Source organism: Lampetra planeri, chromosome 72, assembly GCF_965212315.1.
Source record: "Lampetra planeri chromosome 72, kcLamPlan1.2.h2, whole genome shotgun sequence".
NCBI classification, from domain to species: domain Eukaryota; kingdom Metazoa; phylum Chordata; class Hyperoartia; order Petromyzontiformes; family Petromyzontidae; genus Lampetra; species Lampetra planeri.
The window spans coordinates 3,013,126-3,032,893 of record NC_136177.1 but is presented as its reverse complement, the minus strand read 5'-3'; the positions used below and the strand labels follow the sequence as shown (position 1 = coordinate 3,032,893).

General features: G+C 51.8%; 1 protein-coding gene across 3 annotated transcripts; it reads left to right on the top strand.

Annotated features, from left to right (window-relative positions):
- Positions 1 to 82: 82 nt before the first annotated feature.
- LOC144737595 (zona pellucida sperm-binding protein 3-like) lies at positions 83 to 6,379 on the top strand. 3 transcript variants are annotated; one of them, XM_078620353.1, is made up of 11 exons: positions 83 to 225; positions 714 to 925; positions 1,307 to 1,419; positions 2,554 to 2,657; positions 3,316 to 3,493; positions 3,874 to 4,009; positions 4,107 to 4,201; positions 4,725 to 4,819; positions 5,229 to 5,357; positions 6,019 to 6,048; positions 6,200 to 6,379. In XM_078620353.1, exons 1-11 carry the CDS (start codon positions 174 to 176, stop codon positions 6,328 to 6,330), a joined length of 1,275 nt encoding a protein of 424 aa, XP_078476479.1. In that variant the 5' UTR covers positions 83 to 173; the 3' UTR covers positions 6,331 to 6,379. The 3 variants fall into 3 exon arrangements, with proteins under 3 accessions (XP_078476479.1, XP_078476481.1, XP_078476480.1); XM_078620355.1 differs by lacking the exon at positions 6,019 to 6,048 and adding an exon at positions 5,745 to 5,848; XM_078620354.1 differs by lacking the exon at positions 6,019 to 6,048.
- The last annotated feature ends 13,389 nt before the right edge of the window (positions 6,380 to 19,768 follow it).

The window sequence follows — 19,768 nt, the reverse complement described above, 5'->3', positions numbered from 1 at the left end:
GTGCATGGATAGGGGCTGCACCGCAAATCACGCGGCACGTACGCAGGAGGAGTTAATTGGCTCATTACTGAAACTGAATGAGGCCGCGCGCAGATAAAAGCCCCGAGTCGGGACAGTAGCTGCGTTGGCTCTGCTGGTGCCGTGCTAAGTCTCGGTTTTTTGTTGTCCTTGCGATGGAGACCACGAGGGCTTTGTTTGCGGTCTTGGGGTTATGTCTTGCCTCTGGTGAGCAGAGTTTGGTCGAAAGATTATTTTACAAACGTTTTTATTTGTCGTGTAATGTAACTGCCGTGTTTACTAATGTTAACACCATAATATACACGTACTAACGATGGGCTTGGTAGTGTGGCGTGGTGGTTAATTCACTGTTCTATATACCTGAACACGAATTTGCGTCCTGGTAATGTTAACATTTGCGAGATGTGTCTAGACCTGGGGCTTTGCCCTAATTCAGCCCGTACTGATCTGTATGGTCAAACTGACGACCGCAATGTGCGAGACTTGATCCAGTAGTGGATTGCCAAAACGTATTCTTAACCTGTCGTGACGCGTGTATACATTTATTGAGGTGCTACTGGGGAATTCGAACTCTTGTATTAGCAGCTCCGTGTGTGGATGATTGACTCGAGGCTCTGAGACTTTCTACGTCTTCACTGACCACCTGTGTCACTGTTTGGGTAACACTCGCGTCTCGTCCCGTGCGGCACCGCCAGCTGCAGTGGCCACCTCCGCCACGGTGAGTGTGGTGTGTGACGAGGCGACGCTCACGCTAACCGTGAGCAGGGACCTGTTCGGCACGGGTCACCTGGCCCAGGCGAGTGACCTGTCCCTGGGAGTACCAGCCTGCCCCGTCACTGGGAGCGACGCCCTCGCTGGGACGGTGACCTTCCTCTACGCACTGGAAAGCTGTGGCAGCAGCCTCCAGGTAACTGGCTGCTAGTGCTGCTGTAACATAATCTGCGCAATCCAACTGCTTTATGTTTTGGCAGAGTGTAGATGCAGAAGAATTACAATTCCGCATTCGAGTCGAGCCAGACTTCTTCAATAACAGCGGGGTTTGTCGCTTTGAAATCCTCTTGATATTTGTAGATCGATCATTGCATTATTGTGTAAAGGTCCGTTCCGGTTGACCAGTCGTACATTAGAACGTTTTTATTCTTCCATAATACATTGGGAATCTGCATTTGCCATGGTTTGTGTGGGTGTTTTTATGGGTGACATGAGCTAGGTGAATTATTTAAACCAAGGAACCGCTGCATTGGGTCTTTCACCAAGTAATAAACCCCACGTCTTCCTCCCTTCTTAGATGAGTGCAGAGCTGCTGTCTTACGAGAACTACCTCTACTACCGCCCCACGTCCAACACGGGCATTATCCGCACAAACTACGTCGCCGTGCCGGTCGTTTGCCGCTATCCCAGGCGAGTTCACCAGTAGTCTCGTTGAAATTTGCTTAATTTTGAAGTCCAGCTGAACGGCTTGCAATTCTACCGGTGTCTTTTATAACTTAATGCAATTGCGTGTTCTTGTGCTTTGCGAGGCCTGAGTTTCAATAAAGCCAATGTCAGCGAGTTAATCCACCGATGGAAAGTCTCCCTGTGCTGTCTGTCGTGGGGGTTTTTAGTGGCAACATTACTGATGGGTTCACATTAAACGCCTGTCATGGACTGCCTCAAACATCCAGCCTTGCAAGTGTCCACGCCTGAAGTGGTGCATGTGTAGGGGTGATACGCGCTGGCAGTAGGGATCGTGGGGCAGTGCGTGGTGATTGGCTGTGTAGTGGTGACGCGCGCTGACAGTGATGGATCGTGTGACAGCGCGTGGTGATTGGTCGACTAGGGTGGGTGCTCACATCGCGGTCCGCATAGGCTCCGTCTCCTCGGGAGCGAAGGACTATAAAAGGCGGTGCGCGCGGGCGCTCGGGGAGTTGGTGACCAGTAAAGACGGAGGAGGAAGAGATAGAGCCCTGAGACACCTAGTCCCGCTGTCCTTGTAAGGACCGGGACCCTGTGTGGCTCAGAGGTGGGACCTTGGGACCCGGGGCCGGACGTCCGTGTGAGGGCCCGGCCGCGGGACCCAGTGGTCGTGACCCATACCCAAGCTGGGGTGGGGTCTGTAGGTTCCCCTGGATGCTACGGGGCTGGAATGCCTGTGTGTGTAGCCGGGTGGAACGTGTCGCGTGAGCTGTAGTGACCACACGTGTTATTGTGGCAAAGACAAGTGTTAATAAAGTGTGCTACCCATCAAGTGGTCTCCTGCCGTAATTTACAATATTACACATGCATTGCATACTGTGTAAACCACGGTTCCCTTAATTATAGTCCATTCCCCCAAGTCGTCTACTTACTCTTATTTGGTCTTCGTCGGATAAAAGTCTTGCAAGTTGCGATGTTAACTATACTATGAAAATATGGTTCTGTATCTCTTCGCTTGTCTATTCGTTGTAAGATGTTAGCGACATTGCAATAATAATCTGGTCACAAATTGGTGCAGTTGAGCATCACCCACCTCTGCTCATTGTAGAGAATGTGTACCTGATCTCTTCCGGACTGCAGGAAGGGGAACGTGTCCAGCAATGCCATCAAACCCACATGGATCCCCTTCAGCAGCGCCAAAGTTATGCAACAGCAGCTGAGCTTCACGCTGAGGCTCATGACCGGTCAGTGGTGATTTGAGGACGTTGATTGCCTATTATGCAAATGGCTACTACCAGGATGGCAATTTAGACTATAAACCCTTCAAGATGTGTACTTGGTATTGAAGAATAGGCCAGATATATGCCTGAGGTCTCTATACTTTATCTGAGGTTTAAGAATAGGTTTACCCCTTTTTTTCTGGCACAAACTGTGCTGTTTGGATGTTAAAACACCAAACAGACCTTTTTTTACAAGGAATCGTGTCTACATTAACCACTAATTGTGGTCAGAATGCAAACAAAACAACTGCTAACATATGCATTGTCTTTGAAACCGATTGGTCCACACCAGACGGCTTTCTGTCGAGACGAAAGACTGCCAGAAAGAAAGCTGTCTCTGGTTTCCACCAAATGAGTTTCAAAGATGATACATATGGTTAATGCAGACATGATTCCTTTGTAAAACGTTTCAGTTTGCTGTTCTAACATCTTAACACATGTTGCCAGAAAAAAGGGAAACCTATTCTCATTTTGGTACTGGCAAAGGGAGGTACCATGATTTATCTTGGTTTCTTCCACAAGCAGTGGCGTGAGCAAGCACTTTCCTGGCTGCGCTTTTAGTCTGCACTCGGCCTTGGCAATTGTGTTTTGAAGATGTCTAATTGTGTTTTCTTTCATGAAGACGACTGGAGTGTGACGCGACCTTCCACCGTATACCAGCTGGGCCAGACTCTGCATGTCGAGGCGAGCGTGCAGACACTGAACCACGTTCCTCTCCGGATCTTCGTGGTCAGCTGCTTTGCAACCCCGGTTCCGGACAGGAACTCTCCCGTCAGCTACCAAATAATTTCTAACGCTGGGTGAGATTTCTCTCTTAATCCCACCTAATGCATGTTTATGCTCCTTGTCTTAAAGGTGACATTCCACTGCTTGAGTATATAACAGAGCCTCACCTTGGAATGCTGAAATCTTGCTCTGATGGTTAAGCCTGACCAGGTGTATGGTTAATGATTTTTATCATGTGGTGTCTGTCGGTACGTTACTGATGAGAGATGTGGTCAATGTGCGTCATTGGGGACTGATTTGGTTTGCGAGTGGGAGGGGCCCCTTAAGAGGTGGGCTTGGCGCACCCTCTGCCGTATTATACAGTGGAAGAGGAGTACTACGTCTCCTAGCGCTGGCTTTCTGCTGGCCTGCCCTATGTAAAGTCACGTGTCGTACATCTACGGTGCCTGTGCAGGTGTCTGGTGGATGGCAAAGTTTCGTATGATGCTCACCTTGCTTCTGGCTTCCTGCTCCGGCAAAGTGACAACGTCCTTCGCTTCTTCATAGATTCCTTCCGCTTCCTTGCGACGTTGACCAACAATGGCGATCAGGTGATCTACTGTCATGCAGGCTTCTACAGAAACCACCTTTTAGCAACGTGGTAGGCAGTGTGGTTGAGTAATAACCATCTTCCTCTTCTCGGTCCAGGTTTTCGTCTTCTGCCAGCTGAAGGTTGCAGATGTTGCTACATCTCCTACGGCTGTCAATAAAGCTTGCACCTACAGCCCCTCGGCTGCATACAGGTTGGTCTGCTTCCTTGCATTGCCCAGCAATTTGTTTTTTAGTGTCTTCATCCAATAGCTCAATCCATGCCTTGCATATGGCCTACATATTATTGCATGCCTGTGTGCTTAACTAATATCCCTGAGACCTGACTTTGGTTTCTAGCTGCAACTAGTATTAAAACATTTCCTGTGCAGTCCCACGGGTCTTCTCTTGTTTAGATGTATTCAGGTGATTTATTGGTCATAGCCTGCACTTGTCTTGAGTTTAGCAACTAGTGTAGCAGCCTGCAAACGACGTCTGTCATTCGTTTGAGCTCCTTTTGAAAAATCTCAGCCTCATAGCCAGAGTTCAAATATCACTCGTGGCTAATCTCGGGAGTATCAACCGAGCCTCGCCTTCATAGATTTTTTTTTTCCTCAAGCTGATCACCACTGTACGGTGCTTGCCCTGAACGGGTGCTCAATCGGCACTTCTCAAATGTGAACGGATACGAGTGTGCATTGCCTGTGTAACTACAGACGACGTTTGTGTGCAATGCAGGTGGGTCTCTGCTGATGGCTCGGACTCGGTGTGCAGCTGCTGCGAGTCCACGTGCCCCAGTGGAAGAAGGCGCAGGGATGTGGCAGCAGTGACTGGTGAGTACAACCGTCGTATTCAGCCATTTAGTCTTGTACAGAAAACCCTTGAATATCAAGGCAGTTACGTTCTTGGAAAGTGTCAGAAAAGCCAAACTGCGACATTCACTATGGTAAGCCTTGCCTAAATAATGGTGTTAGGTATGTGGCACTCAGGAATGGAGGCATCGCGATTGAAATAAGTAATGTGCCAAGTAAACTAAATAGAACTAATTTCGATTTAAAGCTTTTGTGACTGCAGGGATTCATATTCTTGGTTTATTCCGTAAAGTCACGTAGAAGGGAAATAAAAAAAAATAAACATTAAATTGTCATAGCTTTTGGATTGCAACACAAGCAATCATCATCAGTTGTGTATGGGCTTAAGCCTGGGCCTTCGCCACATTACTAATGTGGTCCTCTCACTCAGGACCGTCGTATGCGGTGGAAGATGTGATGCTGGGCCCCATCGTGATTGCCAAGCCCTTCTCAGATGGTGCCGAGCCAAGCAGCCCTGCAAAACAGCAGCAGCCACGGGTTTCTACATCTGCATCCAAAGGTAAAGCTACCAAATTCTTTTATGGCACATTTTTTCCAGTCTCGGTTAAAAACCATTTCTCATACTTTGATACTGGAAAAAAGGTCCCATGATGTATCTGCTCGCCCAGGGATATAAATGCTCTGATGCATGGACTGTCGTTGTACTGTTTGCCTTTTGGCGTATTCTGGTTCGACTCGGACTCACCCATAAAGAAGGTGGTCTGGTGTAGACCAATCCGTTTCAAAGATGATACCAATATAAAAGGAGCATGTTCACCAAAAGTACGTGCGGTTAATGCAGACTTGATTTAAAACCTGAACATCCATGAGGCAATGACGCTTTAAGGTTGAGCTCTCATGGTTTGGCAGTCTGTAATACTTAATCTCTATACGGAACTTTTTGCAGTTTGGGGAGGAAGCAATTTGTTTATGGAAGTCTGCTTTCTTACTCCTTTGAAAGGGCCTATGACATCCAACTACAACCCCCTTCCCCAATAACAAGTTGAAAAGGTACAAAACATTGATATTACAGCAGTGCCCTAAAAGGTATGACCAACAAATATTGCCATGATCCTCCTTAAATGTGCTTTGGTCGTCAGATGTAAATATGTTTACCATACCTAATATGATATTTGTGATTGCTTTTTTAATAACATAACATGTGACGTGCTGAACTAAAGCCATCCACCAGTGTGAAATGGCAAACCTTGGTGAGTGACAAATTTGAACAGTACGCCTTTCACACCTTGACCAAATACTTGGATAGGTCAAATGCCCCCACAACCTCCAGCATGTGGGAAAAAACCCTAGCTTTACGGCACCGCAGTTAACCACCAGCCCTTTCTCTCAATTGTTTTACAGGTGCTGCTCCCGTCCTTGGTCTGGGAGTGGCTGCGCTGGTGATGGCTGTCGCAGCAAGCGCCACGGTGGCTGTGTTTGTTTCGAAGAGGCGTCACACGACTCCTTCAAAGGGATTGGAAACGAGCTTCTGATCTTAAGTTGCTTTGCTTAAGTTGTGATAAATAAAACTGATGCATTACTTCTTGTCTTGTGGGGTCTTTGCTTGGCGTTTCGAGCACTTTGTGTAACTACACCATAGCCCAGTTCATGAGGGGGTGAGCATGGAAACAATTGTGGTCTCCAATTCATGCGTGCCAGGACTAGTAGGATGTACCTAATAATAATGGATAATGTTTTTTTTTTTTAAGCCTTCCCAATTGTCCAAACTGGCAGTCATTGTTGTCCATGTACAACGGAGCAGTTGAACAATTTCAAGTAAACAAATCCATTCCTATGTCACTTTAATCTTCCATAAAATGGCCCCAGAAGTTTTTAACCGTGGCAGTAATTGGGCATTGGTACATTACAAAGACGGATAATGTACAACAACCGTGCAAAAAATAGGAGCATTTACTATTGTACTTAAACTGGTTGGAGTTTTACATGTGGAAATTTGTTTCCAGAGTGCCCCCACGGCCTTAAATCAACATATTACCGGTAGGAACAACAGTTCAACACTGCCCACCAGGGATTGGTGATCTGTCTTGCATAGCCACGCTCTCGATTTGTATTTCGTAGAGTGCTACGAAATACTTGGCACCACGTGACGCGCCGCCCAACGCAGCTTGCGCCGCGTGACACGGATCGCACGAATGCTCTGTCCAACCAAACTCCTACCTGCACACTCCGAAGGAACGTGTTTAGTCATCCTCGGGATGTGAGCTCAGAATCTCTGTCCATTGGATGCATGTCAAAGTTACAACAACCAACAATACAAGCTATGGGAGTGCATAGTATCTTGAAGGTACATAAATTACACTATACAAAGTATATACGTTCAAATAGCATGAATACACCAAATCCCATGATTGTGCAAATTGGCCCCAGACCAGAGTTTTGTGGTGGTGGTTGTGCAAGGTGGAGTTGAACTGGGGGTGCGGGCTAAAGTAGTGCAGCGTTTGTGCTACCTAGCTTTACAACCGTTGCATTGGATAGACTTTGCATTGACGTTCTTGCCACAGCCGCCACAGAGGAAAAACGGGCCTGGATTCAATTCAAAGAACCCAGCAATTATCAAAAGCCAGCTCCAGTATGCTGGGAAGCCTGGGCTGGCTGGTGAAAAAACAGGAAAGTGCGAGGGGTGATGTTGCTATTTGCAAGTGCTTTCATAGTACTTGGTCTCTCCACTTTGAACAAGTGGTAACACTGGAGAGACTGCATGTGCAAGGAGTTATTTTCATAAGTGGGGCGTGTGATCCTTCCAGTTGACAAATGTAGTCTTTCGTGCTATGATGTGAAAGTCGGGAGCAGGGAATGTTGAGGTCTTGTTACTGTGCCACGTTAATACCCCCAAAGAGTCTCCTACGGACGAGGAGATGTTTGCCACATAGATCATTAACAAAAAGCTTGTCATCTCATGGAGTTTTGCAAAATCTAGGCAGAGCCAGCAGGCCTGGGGATATGTTTGTACCGTGACCAGGGCACCTTGGGCAGCCTGGTGAGACCTCTATGAATAATTCTTTCCTCATTCGTCAGGTATGCTCGTGTGTGAATTTAAACTTAATGAGTCTTAAGTGAGAGAGCTCTTGGAGCAACTCTTGGGGCTTGCCAGATCTGTCCATATCTCTGCGGTATAATCTCATGGGGCACAAATATGTCTATTTAACTCTTTGGTGCTTAAAACCAGTCAATGATTGGATAAACTAAAGCCCCAAGCTTCTTAACGAGGGATATATTTATGGCATCTCTAATCTGAAAGTCTCTGAAATTGAGAGTGGGGATATTATATCATCCGCAAGCTTTTGAAAGACATCACCCTCCCGTTTGCATGTGTAGTGACATAAGAAGGGAGGGGCTGCTGTGGGCTCTGGGACCCTGGGCAGGCCAGGCGCTTAAGCCTCTTGGCACCAGGTGCTGGGTTCCCAGGTGGATCCAGACGCTTAAGCCTCTTGGCGCCAGGCGTTGGGTTCCCAGGCACTTAAGCCTCTTGGCGCCGCCAACGGGGGGGGGGGGGGGGGCTGTGTGTGCTCTGTGGGATGTCTGGTGGCGCACACGGCCCCACCACTCGTTGGACTAGGCATAAAAGGGGAGTTCCCTGGACAATCAGGGCCAGTCGTAGCTCAAGACCCAAGACACAAGACCAGCCATTTGAGGACCCTGGGATGTTGTGAGAGCCAGTGGTGGGACTCTGGAACTCCCGACTCTACGACCTTGTGAGGGCGAGTTCCAGAGCGTAGCCAGAGTAGAGTATCTAGGCTGTGTACCTAGGCTGTGTACCTAGGCTGTAACAGAGTATCAGGACTGTTGGAGAGTTGGAGTGTTGGATTGTAATAAAGAAGTTACCTCTACAAGTGTCTCCGGAACCCGTTACATTTGGCGTCAGAAGTGGCAATGGAGACAAGAAGTAAGCCACGTACCTTCAGTCCTGACGGCGATGTCGAGGAGCAAGCGGCGACGGGGCAGCCAACTCGGGCCGACAACGACGCCGCACCACCGGCTGAGCAGCCGTCCACCACACCTGCCGATCCTCCTCCAGCGTCGGGAGCAGCAATGGAGGAAACGTTGCTTCGCCTCACTGAGCTGCTCCACGCCACCGTCTCCATCCTGGACGATATGCGTCGCTCACAGGCGGAGACAGGAGGGAGAGAGGTGGCGCAGCGGCCGCGCCATTCCGCCGGCTCCAACACAAGTATGGCAGCTGTTCCCGCCGCAAATACATCCGGGTGTGTCGTCACTTCTGCCGGGGGAGCAATGACCGCTGGGAGCGACGTCACTTCCGGGCCCAGCGTGGGCCAACCAAACGACGCCGCGTCATCAGCGCTGCATCCCTCACCGCCGGGTGACAGCTGTTTGCAACCAAACAACGCCGCGTCATCAGCGCTGCGTCCCTCACCGCCGGGTGACAGCTGTCTGCAACCTAGCAACGCCGCGTCATCAGCGCTGTGTCCCTCACCGCCGGGTGACAGCTGTCTGCAACCTAGCAACGCCGCGTCATCAGCGCTGTGTCCCTCACCGCCGGGTGACAGCTGTCTGCAACCTAGCAACGCCGCGTCATCAGCGCTGTGTCCCTCACCGCCGAGTGACAGCGCTGCGAACGCGAAGCCAGCTTCAGCCGGGTTGCCAGGCAACGAGTGTGGGGCTCACGTCCAGCAACGCCTGCCGGACCTCAAGGCATTTTCTTCAGAGGGAAGAGAGTGGGCAGCGTTCGAACGCCGGTTCGTCTCTCTTATTGAGACGTCCAGCTGGTCGGAGTATGAAGCGCTCCAGGGCCTCCCGGCCATGCTCGACGACGACTGTCTCGCAGCACTCTTTGAGGTGCCACGGGCGAAACGTGCCACGCTCACGGATGCCCTTCATCAGATGCGGCTGATTTATGGACCCCCGTCCGAAGCACGTCACCGCTTCGATGCGAGGAGGAAGAAGGCCTCCGAGTCGGCGATGGGGTATCGCAGCGCGCTGCTGGCCATGGCGCGGGTTGCCTACCCTCGCATGGATGAAGACGCTGTGGAGTCACTCGTGCTGCAGAAGCTCATGAGCTTGGACAGCCAGCTTCGAGTTGCCATGCAGACAGCCGACGACGACGACGACTTCATGTCGCTAAGTGCTGCCAGGTGCATCCAAACACACCTACATTGCGATGAGGACACGACCATCGCCGCCTGCACAGGCCCACCTGATGCACAAGCCTATGACGTGCTTTCGGGGCCTCATCAGGCCTTCGTGGCAACAGAAAATCGCGGATCGTCCAACTTGCGATCTCAGCGAGATCACCACCAGCGGGAGCGGCCAATCTCGCGCCAGGACGGGGCGTCCATCGTCTGCCACAACTGTGGCCTTCGGGGCCATGTGGCGTCCGGCTGCCGGGTCCCCCGACGCCGGTCTTCAGGACCTCCGTCGCCTCAGCCACCACCGTATCCTCGGCATACCCAGGCGAGTCACGACACCTCGAACTCTCGGCCCCCACTTACAACAAGCACGCACCCTCACACCACACAGGGGGGTCATGCTTCGGAGGAGGGGGAATCGGGCCCATCATTCAGCAACCAGGCGCTCGGACCAGGTCAATGGTCCGAGTTGGCCCATAGGGTCGTTGCTGCGGCGGCAGGGTCCTCTGCCGTAGTGGGTTCCATCGAGGGCGTTGATGTTCGTATGTTTATCGATACGGGTGCGTCGGCGACCATCATTTCAGACATAATTTATAACATTCTGCCCGATACATGCCGTCCCTTGCAGCCAGTTGATGCGCCATGCTATGCCGCAAATGGGGGTTCGTTGGGCATCACCGGACGGATCAATGCTCAGATCCGCATTGCTGATGTCCAATTAGTTGGGCCCATTTTGGTCTCATCAACCCTCGCCGTTCCGTGCCTCCTCGGAACAGATTTCTTGGGGAAGATGCCCATTAAAATTCTCATTAACAAAGGGTGTATTGAGCTCCCCTCCGGCCGACGCATGGCCTTCCTGCCCACACCCACTCGGTTGCACTCCGCATCTACGACGGTGCAGGCGTTGGCGGCCTGCACAATTCACATTCCTCCCGGCTCTCAGATGTTAGTTCCCCTACGGTTTCGTAAACCCCTTGACTATGACGCGTTCATGGGGGGTGCTGTGATCGGGCCTTCGCGTTCAGCTGAGCGTGTGTCGGACCTCGTGTGTGCACAAACGCTCGTGCGAAGCGACCACGACCCCTTTATCCAGGTCCTTAACGCGGGATTGGAAATGGCCGTTATCTGTCAGGGAATGGTGCTTGCTCACGCGACGCCAGCCCCGCCAGAAGATGTGATCGTGGGTCACGTAGGGGGCGAGTCTTCTTCCGTTGCCAAGCCAGGTCCTGACACAGGATAGCTCGACGCGCTTTGCTCCACTTCTGCCGATTTGTCACCAATACAGCATGCTAAATTACGCACGCTGCTGAGCGATTTCGCCGACGTTTTCAGTCAAAGCAAATTCGACATTGGCTGCACTAAATTGCTAAGCCACCACATCGACACGGGTGATGCCGCTCCAATTCGTCAAAACCCATTCCGGTTGAGCCCGGCTGAAAAGGAACATGTACGGGTGGCCGTCAACGATATGTTGGCGGCCGATGTCATTGCGCCATCAAATAGCCCATGGGAGGCGCCGATCGTTCTTGTTAAGAAGCACAATGGGAGCCTCCGCTTTTGTGTTGACTTCAGGAAACTTAATAAATTTCTGTGGCCGACGCCTACCCACTTCCCAGGATGGACGAGTCGCTCGATGCCTTAGCAGGTGCGCACTACTTCTCCACCTTGGATCTCCCCTCGGGGTTTTGGCAGCTACCCCTTGATGACGCATCCAAACCAAAGACGGCCTTTCGCACGCCGCAGGGACTGTTCCAATTCAACAGACTTCCCATGGGTCTTCACTCGGCCCCGGCGACGTTCCAGCACCTGATGGAGCTGGTCCTCGCTGGGCTCCAGTGGGATTCTTGCCTAATCTACCTCGACGATGTAATCGTGTTCAGCAAAACTTTTGATGAACACCTCACGCGATTGAAGGCAGTTTTCCTTAAAATGCGGGCGGCTAACCTCAAATTCAAACCGCAAAAGTGCCACCTCATGAGGGATTCGGTTCGTTACTTGGGCCATATTGTCAGCCGCTCGGGAATTGCCACGGACCCCGAAAAGACAAATTGCGTGCGCTCATGGCCAACTCTTACCTCTGTTGGGGAGGTGCGGAGTTTTATCGGCTTCGCCTCATATTATCGACGATTTGTTGCGGGATTCGCATCCATCGCGAAGCCCCTCCACGCATTAACGGCCAAAGGGGTAAAATTCCGTTGGGGAGAGTTAGAACAGGCATCGTTCAATGCCGTCCGAAAAGCACTGGTCGATGCTCCTACCCTGTGTTATCCAGATTTTACCACTCCGTTCATTCTGGATACAGACGCCAGCAACACCGGAATTGGAGAGGTGCTGTCGCAAATTGTCAATGGAGTGGAGCGCGTCGTCGCCTATGGCAGCAGGGTGCTGTCGCCCGCGGAGCAACGTTACTGCGTGATGCGCCGCGAATTGCTTGCTGTCGTTTTTTTCATAAAGCAGTACAGACCATACGTGTATGGCAGGCATTTCACAGTCCGCTCCGACCACGCGGCACTACAATACGCCTTGCGAGTGGACCAACCATCTGGACAGCTCTCGCGTTGGCTCGAGATCCTCCAGGACTTTGCGTTCACTGTCATTTACCGCAAGGGGATTCAACACGGGAACGCCGACCAATGGGCACTGTGCTTGTTTTTTGGGTGCGGGGCGTTGTAAGCAGCCTGACGGGGTACCGCCCCCATCCCTTGCGGCCGCGGCCGGAGATGGGGTCGGAGACCACGGGGCTCCATCCACGCAAGTTCTGCAGGACGCATTGCTGGGCCTCAGGTTGGACGACTGGGGACGTCTTCAGATGGAAGACGTCTCCCTCCTCAAATTGAAACGCCGCGCTAGGGATGCCGAGGGTCACAGGGGGCAGGGGGGCCCCGTATCATATGTCATCCGGGAAGGCGTCCTCATGCATTGGGATGGGGGGTCCCAATCCCACACGTTGGTGGTGCCCACCTGCCTGCGGGGGCGACTTGTGTGGGAAACCCACAGTCGCCTCTTGCACTTGGGTGTTCAGAAAACACTAGCTAAAATCCAATTGGAATTTTTCTGGCCGGGCGTGGCAAACGATGTGGCTGACCTTGTGCAAGGTTGCACAGAATGTGCACGGCGGAAACCACCTGCTAGGCCATCCTGCCCGCCACTCCAATCCATTAAGGTTTCCCGGGTCAATGAGATCGTCGCATTGGATATTTTGGGTCCATTTCCCGATACTCCTCGGGGTAGTAAGTACCTTTTGGTTGGGGTCGAATATTTTACCCGATGGGCCATGGCCTGGCCACTCCCCAACCAGTCTGCAGCAGCCATTACGGAGGCCTTCTTCCAGGGCTACGTCCTGGATAAGGGTGCTCCCGAACGCCTGCTGACCGACCAAGGGAAAAATTTATCTTCCACCCTGTTGCGGGATGTGTGCAACCTGCTAGGGACACACAAAATCCGCACCTCGCCATATCACCCCCAGACTGACGGTATGGTCGAGCTATTACATAGGACACTTACCTCCATGCTAAGCAACCAGGTGTCTGAGTCACAGACTGATTGGGATCTCCACATACCTGGTGTCTTGGCCGCCTATAGAATGGCGCCCCATGCTGCCACGGTATACTCGCCGTTCTATCTTATGTATGGTAGGGAGGTTTGCCCCCCAATCGACGTACAATTGCGCATTAAACAGCCCGCACCTAATGCTAAGATTGCCGACCACATCCGTGCTAATGTGCGTCATCTCGTGGATGCCCGGGAGGCTGCTCAAAATAACTCAGAAGCCCGTCAGCTTGCCAACGAGCGGTTGCGGAATCTCCGCACGTCCCGCCACGTTTGGGTAGAAGGGGACCGCGCCTGGCTCCACTACCCGCAGGTACCATTGGCTACTTCCTCAAAACTGCTTAAGCCTTGGAGAGGCTCAGTTGTTATTATTCGCGTTCTCCGCCCGCAGTGTGTCAGGATCCAGCATAGAAAGCGACGTTGGTTCGTGCACCCGTCACGTCTAAAACCTTACATTCAACCCTACACACCTCCTTCACTTCTTCGGGGCCGAGAGTGCGACATGTCTGACGAGCCGCGCCGCGATGATGTTGCTTCTAACTCTCGGGCAGGTCCCGCTGTCCCGCCCTCAGGTGCCTTGGGAATGAAACCCGCCACGGCCGACCCAGCGAGAACAAGCTTGCCCGCGGGATCAGCGACCCAGGACACAAGTGCAACAGCGGGTCGTCGGTCCCCTCCCGCCTCCGTCGCGACCGATGGACCTGCCACTCGGACTCGCTCCAAACTCAAACGATTTTCATGACCCCCGCCCAGGAACTCTCATCCCAACGCGACGCCACTCACCTTGCCATTATGTATAGTGGGCAATTGGGGCGTCCGTTCATCCTGCATATGTGTTTATACAGTGTTGTTCTGCATCGGTGACCACAGGAGGGGGAGAGGCGCTTTCTTCTCATTTTTTTTTCTTGATTTGTCACACACTCATTCTGATGGTTAACAAATAATTTATTGTACAATTGTATTTTTTTTTGACAGCCGGGTCGGCTGGAGGCTACGTAGAGGGGGGTAATGTAGTGACATAAGAAGGGAGGGGCTGCTGGGGGCTCTGGGACCCTGGGCGGGCCAGGCGCTTAAGCCTCTTTGCACCAGGCGCTGGGTTCCCAGGCGGGTCCAGGCGCTTAAGCCTCTTGGCGCCAGGCGTTGGGTTCCCAGGCTCTTAAGCCTCTTGGCGCCGCCAACGGGGGGGGGGGGGGAGGGGGCTATGTGTGCTCTGTGGGATGTCTGGTGGCGCACACGGCCCCACCCCTCGTTGGACTAGGCATAAAAGGGGAGCTCCCTGGACAATCAGGGCCAGTCGTAGCTCAAGACACAAGACCTGCCATCTGAGGACCCTGGGATGTTGTGAGAGCCAGTGGTGGGACTCTGGAACTCCCGACTCTACGATCTTGTGAGGGCGAGTTCCAGAGCGTAGCCAGAGTAGAGTATCTAGGCTGTGTACCTAGAGTGTTGGATTGTAATAAAGAAGTTACCTCTACAAGTGTCTCCGGAACCCGTTACACATGCAAGAGGTCATAAACCATTTCCAGCCCAGACTCCCAACTACAGTAGATTATCCGGTGGCTTAATGGGGAAGGGTATGCCCGATTTTCACGTAGTTATTTAAAATCGAAAAAATGTTGGGAAATTTTTGTATGACATGTTTTTTGGTGTGTGGATTTTTTTTTGTATTTCAAAAAATACTCGGAAATTGACCAATAAACATGCAAGCAGACAAAACAAATATCCGACTGTAAACAGTTACTGTATTTACTGTATCATACCACTGCAATCTCGAAGACTGAATAGGGTGATATACGTATTTGATGATCGCTGGACTGCTGCAGCTTTTTAGAGTGGTGCTCTAGTGAATACACTCATTTTTCTCCTGATCGCATGACCTATGTCGTGATTGTAGCATCACTACTGTGTACACGCACACGTGTGACGTCACTATGCCGGGAGCGTCACTACCACGTGGGTCTACACACACACATGACGTCATCCCGGCTGTAGGCGGGAATGACGTCAGGGCCGGTTCTGGACTCGGGAGACCACGGGGGTGGTGTGAGGTCGTGGCACGCTCTGTGATCCCGGCTGGACACGTGACCGGATACCAGTGGGGGGCCGGGGGTCCAGGGGGCACCTCGGGGGGCACGTGAACAGCAGGGGGGGGGGCTTCGAGAGGGTTCTCGAAGGGAGGCGTAGCCGGGGTGGGGCCCGGGCAAGCCGTGGCCCATATAAGCAGCCTCCTCACGAGGTTCGAGGATGCCCATGCCAAGAATGAAGATGCATCGTGAAGACGCCAAGAAGACTCAAGCCTCTAGTCAGCGGACCTGCCAGTAGCCCACCTGGCTGGGTCACGCTAGAGTAGCTGAGAGTTAGAGAAGTGTGTGTTAGCTAGAGTACGTTGGTGGTCACCACCCTATGTGTAATGTACAGTGTTATAATACTTACTGTTCTAATAAATGGGTGTTGCCTCCCAAGAAGTGTGTGCGCCTAAATTGAACCCACTGCATTTGGTGTTTAGAAGTGGCTAACGTTAGGTGTTATCCTAGTCAGTATAATATGCGCACGATTACTATAACTTACTTGGATGCTTTCACACGACGGGGACGGCGGGAAAAACATCTTCCGGGCGGCCCCGGGTTCTGCAGCCCCGGTGAAGGAGGGAGAGGGCGCTGCAGGTGGGGCAGCAGGACGCACATCACGTCGCTGCTTCGTTGCCATCGAGAGAGAGAGAGCGCCGGAGCTAGAGGGGAGAGGACGCCGCCGTTGCTGCGGGTGCCTGGGCAGGAAATTCGCGCTGGAAATTCGCGCGCACACCATGCACGCGCTGCCGCCATCTTGGCGGTGGGTTGGAACGCCGTTCCCGCCATTTTCAACACCTGCAGAGGGAGATCTTCGGCCGTCTCGGTGGCATCCTGTCGCAAGAGGATACCGTGCTCACCATCCAAGATTCTTCAAGTTCCACCCTGCCATCCTCACAGCCTCTAAGGCGAGTCGTGACACAATGAACCCGGCCCTAAAAACACACCTCACCCATCTTACGCATGCCGGGTTGCGTTTGCGTGTTGTTTCTTTTTTGCTTGCTGGGCTGTGGTACATGTTATTTTGGCTGTGTGAGTGTAGAATGAACGCGGCGTCTGTGCTCGTGTGTTGCTGTGGAACTTTTTTTTTGTGTGCGGTTACGGCATCGGATCGTTATCTTGATGGGGCATTTAATGATTAATTCATTGTCAAGTGTCTCGAGCTCCGTTAACGTCCTGTGGGTTGCCGTGTTAATGACTCGCGTTGTTACATCGTTTATGTTGTTGCGGAGTCGCGAATGTTATTGGGTATACTGTATGGAGCTTCGCTCGTGATTGTTCATGTGTGACTGTCAGAAACTTTGATTGTGATCGTTGTCAATGTGTGACTGTCAGAAACTTTGATCGTCATTGTTGCCAAGGTACAAACCATATGGAGCTTTGTTCGTGATTGTTATCAATGTATAGACTGTATCGATCCTTGCTCGAGAGTGTATGGACTGTTGGGTACTTGCTTGTGATTATTTACTATGTACGGATTGTCTGGGGTATTGCTTGTATGTGTTGTGATGTTGTGAAATTGCGATTGTGTGTGGGATGACTGAATGTTGCGTGTTTCTTGATTTGGGTGCCGAAGCCCCGTGGAAATCCCATGGTTGCCGTTGTGTAGGATTTTTGAATGACATGACCGGTGTAGTTCGAACTCGCTGATGGGTTCGAGGGTGCCCCTTGGATTCTGTGTGGTTCAGGAGTGCGTTGGGCTGTGGATTGCCGCCAGATGGCATCGCTCTCTCCGCTCGATTGTGTACAGCCGATTGCTGCAATGCAAGTCTTGGAGAGAGTGATCGATGTCTCCTCCCAGCTCGATTGTGTACAGCCGCATGATGCAATGCAAGTCTCCGAGAGAGTGATCGATGTGTCCTCTGTCTCGATTTTGTACAGCCGAACGCTGAAATGCGAGCCTGGTGAGAGACAAGCTTTAAAAATTCCCCCCCGATACGGCTGACGCGTGAAACTGGTTGTGACACGCGTCGGAAAGGCGGTAGGGTGGTAACATGGAAATTTCCCCCGATATGGCCGACGTGCACGGTTTTAGGATGGAGACGCCACGTCGGAAAGGCGGGGAGTGCTAACGGGTGACACGTAATGTCTGTGGTGGTCCTCAGTGAGGGCTGCTGGGACGCAAGCGCGGGAAACCACGGAAATGCGGTTCGGGGGTGCGGCCGCCACTTTGCACGAGCACGGGTAGCCTTGGAGATGCGGTTTGAGCATACGGCCGCCATTTTGTGCACGCCTGGGAGCCGCGGCGATGGTTGCGCGTTGGGCCGCCATTTTTTTTATGCGCGCGGGAAACCGCGCAGATGTTCGTGCGTTGGGCCGCCATTTTGTGCACACGCAGATAACCACAGCGATGTTCATGCGCCGGGCCGCCATTCTGGGCGTGCGCGGGAAGCCGTGGGGACGCGGGTTGCGCATGTGGCCGCCATTTTGTACGTACACGGGTGGCCTCGGAGATGTTTGCGTTGCACGTGTGAACTATTTCTGGGCAAGAGCAGGCATTTTTTTTTTGTGCCATGTCGATTACACATATTTTCACAAAAAATGTAGATACTGGGGCAACCCTGAAGTGAGACGTTTTTGCCCAGTACATGGGTCAGCCTGGAAGCATGACTTCCTTGACCCGGGATGCTGTAAAACATCCAACGTTTTACCTTTGGGTGCAGCATACTGGCTCGACCTTGAAGCGTGACTTCCTTCAGCCAGCACATGGGTCGACCCTGAAGTGCGACTTTTCGACCTGGGACGTAGGGAGACGTCTGGAATGTTAAGCAGTGTGTGTAGGTAGGTGTTAGACTTTCGGTCTTCGCCCTATTGCCACCTGTGGGGTGGAACGGTAGCGGAGCGGTGTGAGACCCTGCCATCCATGGGGTGGTTGTGTGATTTTGGTTTGATTACCGGTGTTGGTTGTGCATCCAATGCGTCGAAATCTATGTATTTTAGTTTTTCTGTCTTCCGCTGGGTGGAATACGATCATCTCCACTTCCCTGGGCCCGGGTGGCTGTCGTGTCCGACGAGCTGAGGCGCAGGCTTGTGGTGCTGTGCCTCAGGAGGTGGTTTCTTCTCGTCACAGAATTCCTGCACCTGCCGCCCTTGGAGTCGCCGGTTGTGCTGACCAGATGTGGACTTAAAGGGGGGAGTGGAGCCCCCGTACTGCTCATCCTGTTGCCCAACTCCTGGGAAGGGGCCGTGCCCTCTTTGGGCCTTTTTCAAGTTCCCCCAGGACCTCCAGGGAGAGCGGGCTTGCCTCCCCTGAGGGCTCGGCCACGCGAACTCCTTCGAAAGACTGGCCGCTGTGCATGACTCTGACGCCTTGTTGATTGCTTACACCGTTGTCGAGCAGTCACATTAACATGTCGGTCCGTGCGTACAATTTCACATGGATGGGCTGTGCTGAGGGAAAAGTGGGTTGACCAGTTCTTCTCGGTGAACATGTGTTGTTGTTGGTTCCCCTCGTTCCATACGTTTTACCCTTCCCCCCCCCCCTCTCGGTGTGTGTACATATGTTCTCGCTGTAATTATTATCGTCGCCAGTTATTTATTGATGTTGTTGTTGGAGACTGTTGTTTCTGTATTGTCACAGCCGGGATGGCTGTTTTTTACATGGGGGAGGGTGATGTAATGATTGTATTATTACTACTGTGTACACACTCACACGTGTGACGTCACTATGCCGGGAGCGTCACTACCACGTTGGTCTACACACACACATGACGTCATCCAGATATATAAACATAGACATAACTTCATCCGAGAAGATGGAAACAAATTGAGAAATCATTGGAAGGATGTTATTAACCAGGTATAACCTTAACTGCTTTATGGTGTGCCTTCATATCCGCATCTACAGTCTCTTACACCCAGCCCTACTCATTCCCATCATTCGGAAATTTGCCGTTGCATGTCGAGCTTGCAGCGCAGGTCATTTACCGCTCCCTGCTCCTCAGGTTATCTGCCGTCAATGTCATTTTTGCTTCCCCCCCCACCCTCTTTATCCTTGGCTATACCCCCCTCCCTCCCTCATTTATATAACCCCCTGTTACTAGCAGCTCTTTTGCCTACTTTAGCAACTGTTTTTTTTCTGTGGTTGTCCCACCTGATGACGGACGCTTGTGTTGCGTCCGAAACGTCGATGTTTATTTATTTATTTAGCTATTTCTTTGTGCATATTTTTATTTGCTTATTTGTTTGTTTGTTCCTACGTGACTTTACCA

Excerpts from the sequence above, each read along its gene's own strand:
- LOC144737595 (XM_078620353.1), top strand. The coding sequence starts at position 174 with ATGGAGACCACGAGGGCTTTGTTTGCGGTCTTGGGGTTATGTCTTGCC. Across the intron at positions 926-1,306 it reads GCTGTGGCAGCAGCCTCCAG|ATGAGTGCAGAGCTGCTGTC; the intron begins GTAACTGGCTGC and ends CTCCCTTCTTAG. Across the intron at positions 4,820-5,228 it reads GGATGTGGCAGCAGTGACTG|GACCGTCGTATGCGGTGGAA; the intron begins GTGAGTACAACC and ends CCTCTCACTCAG.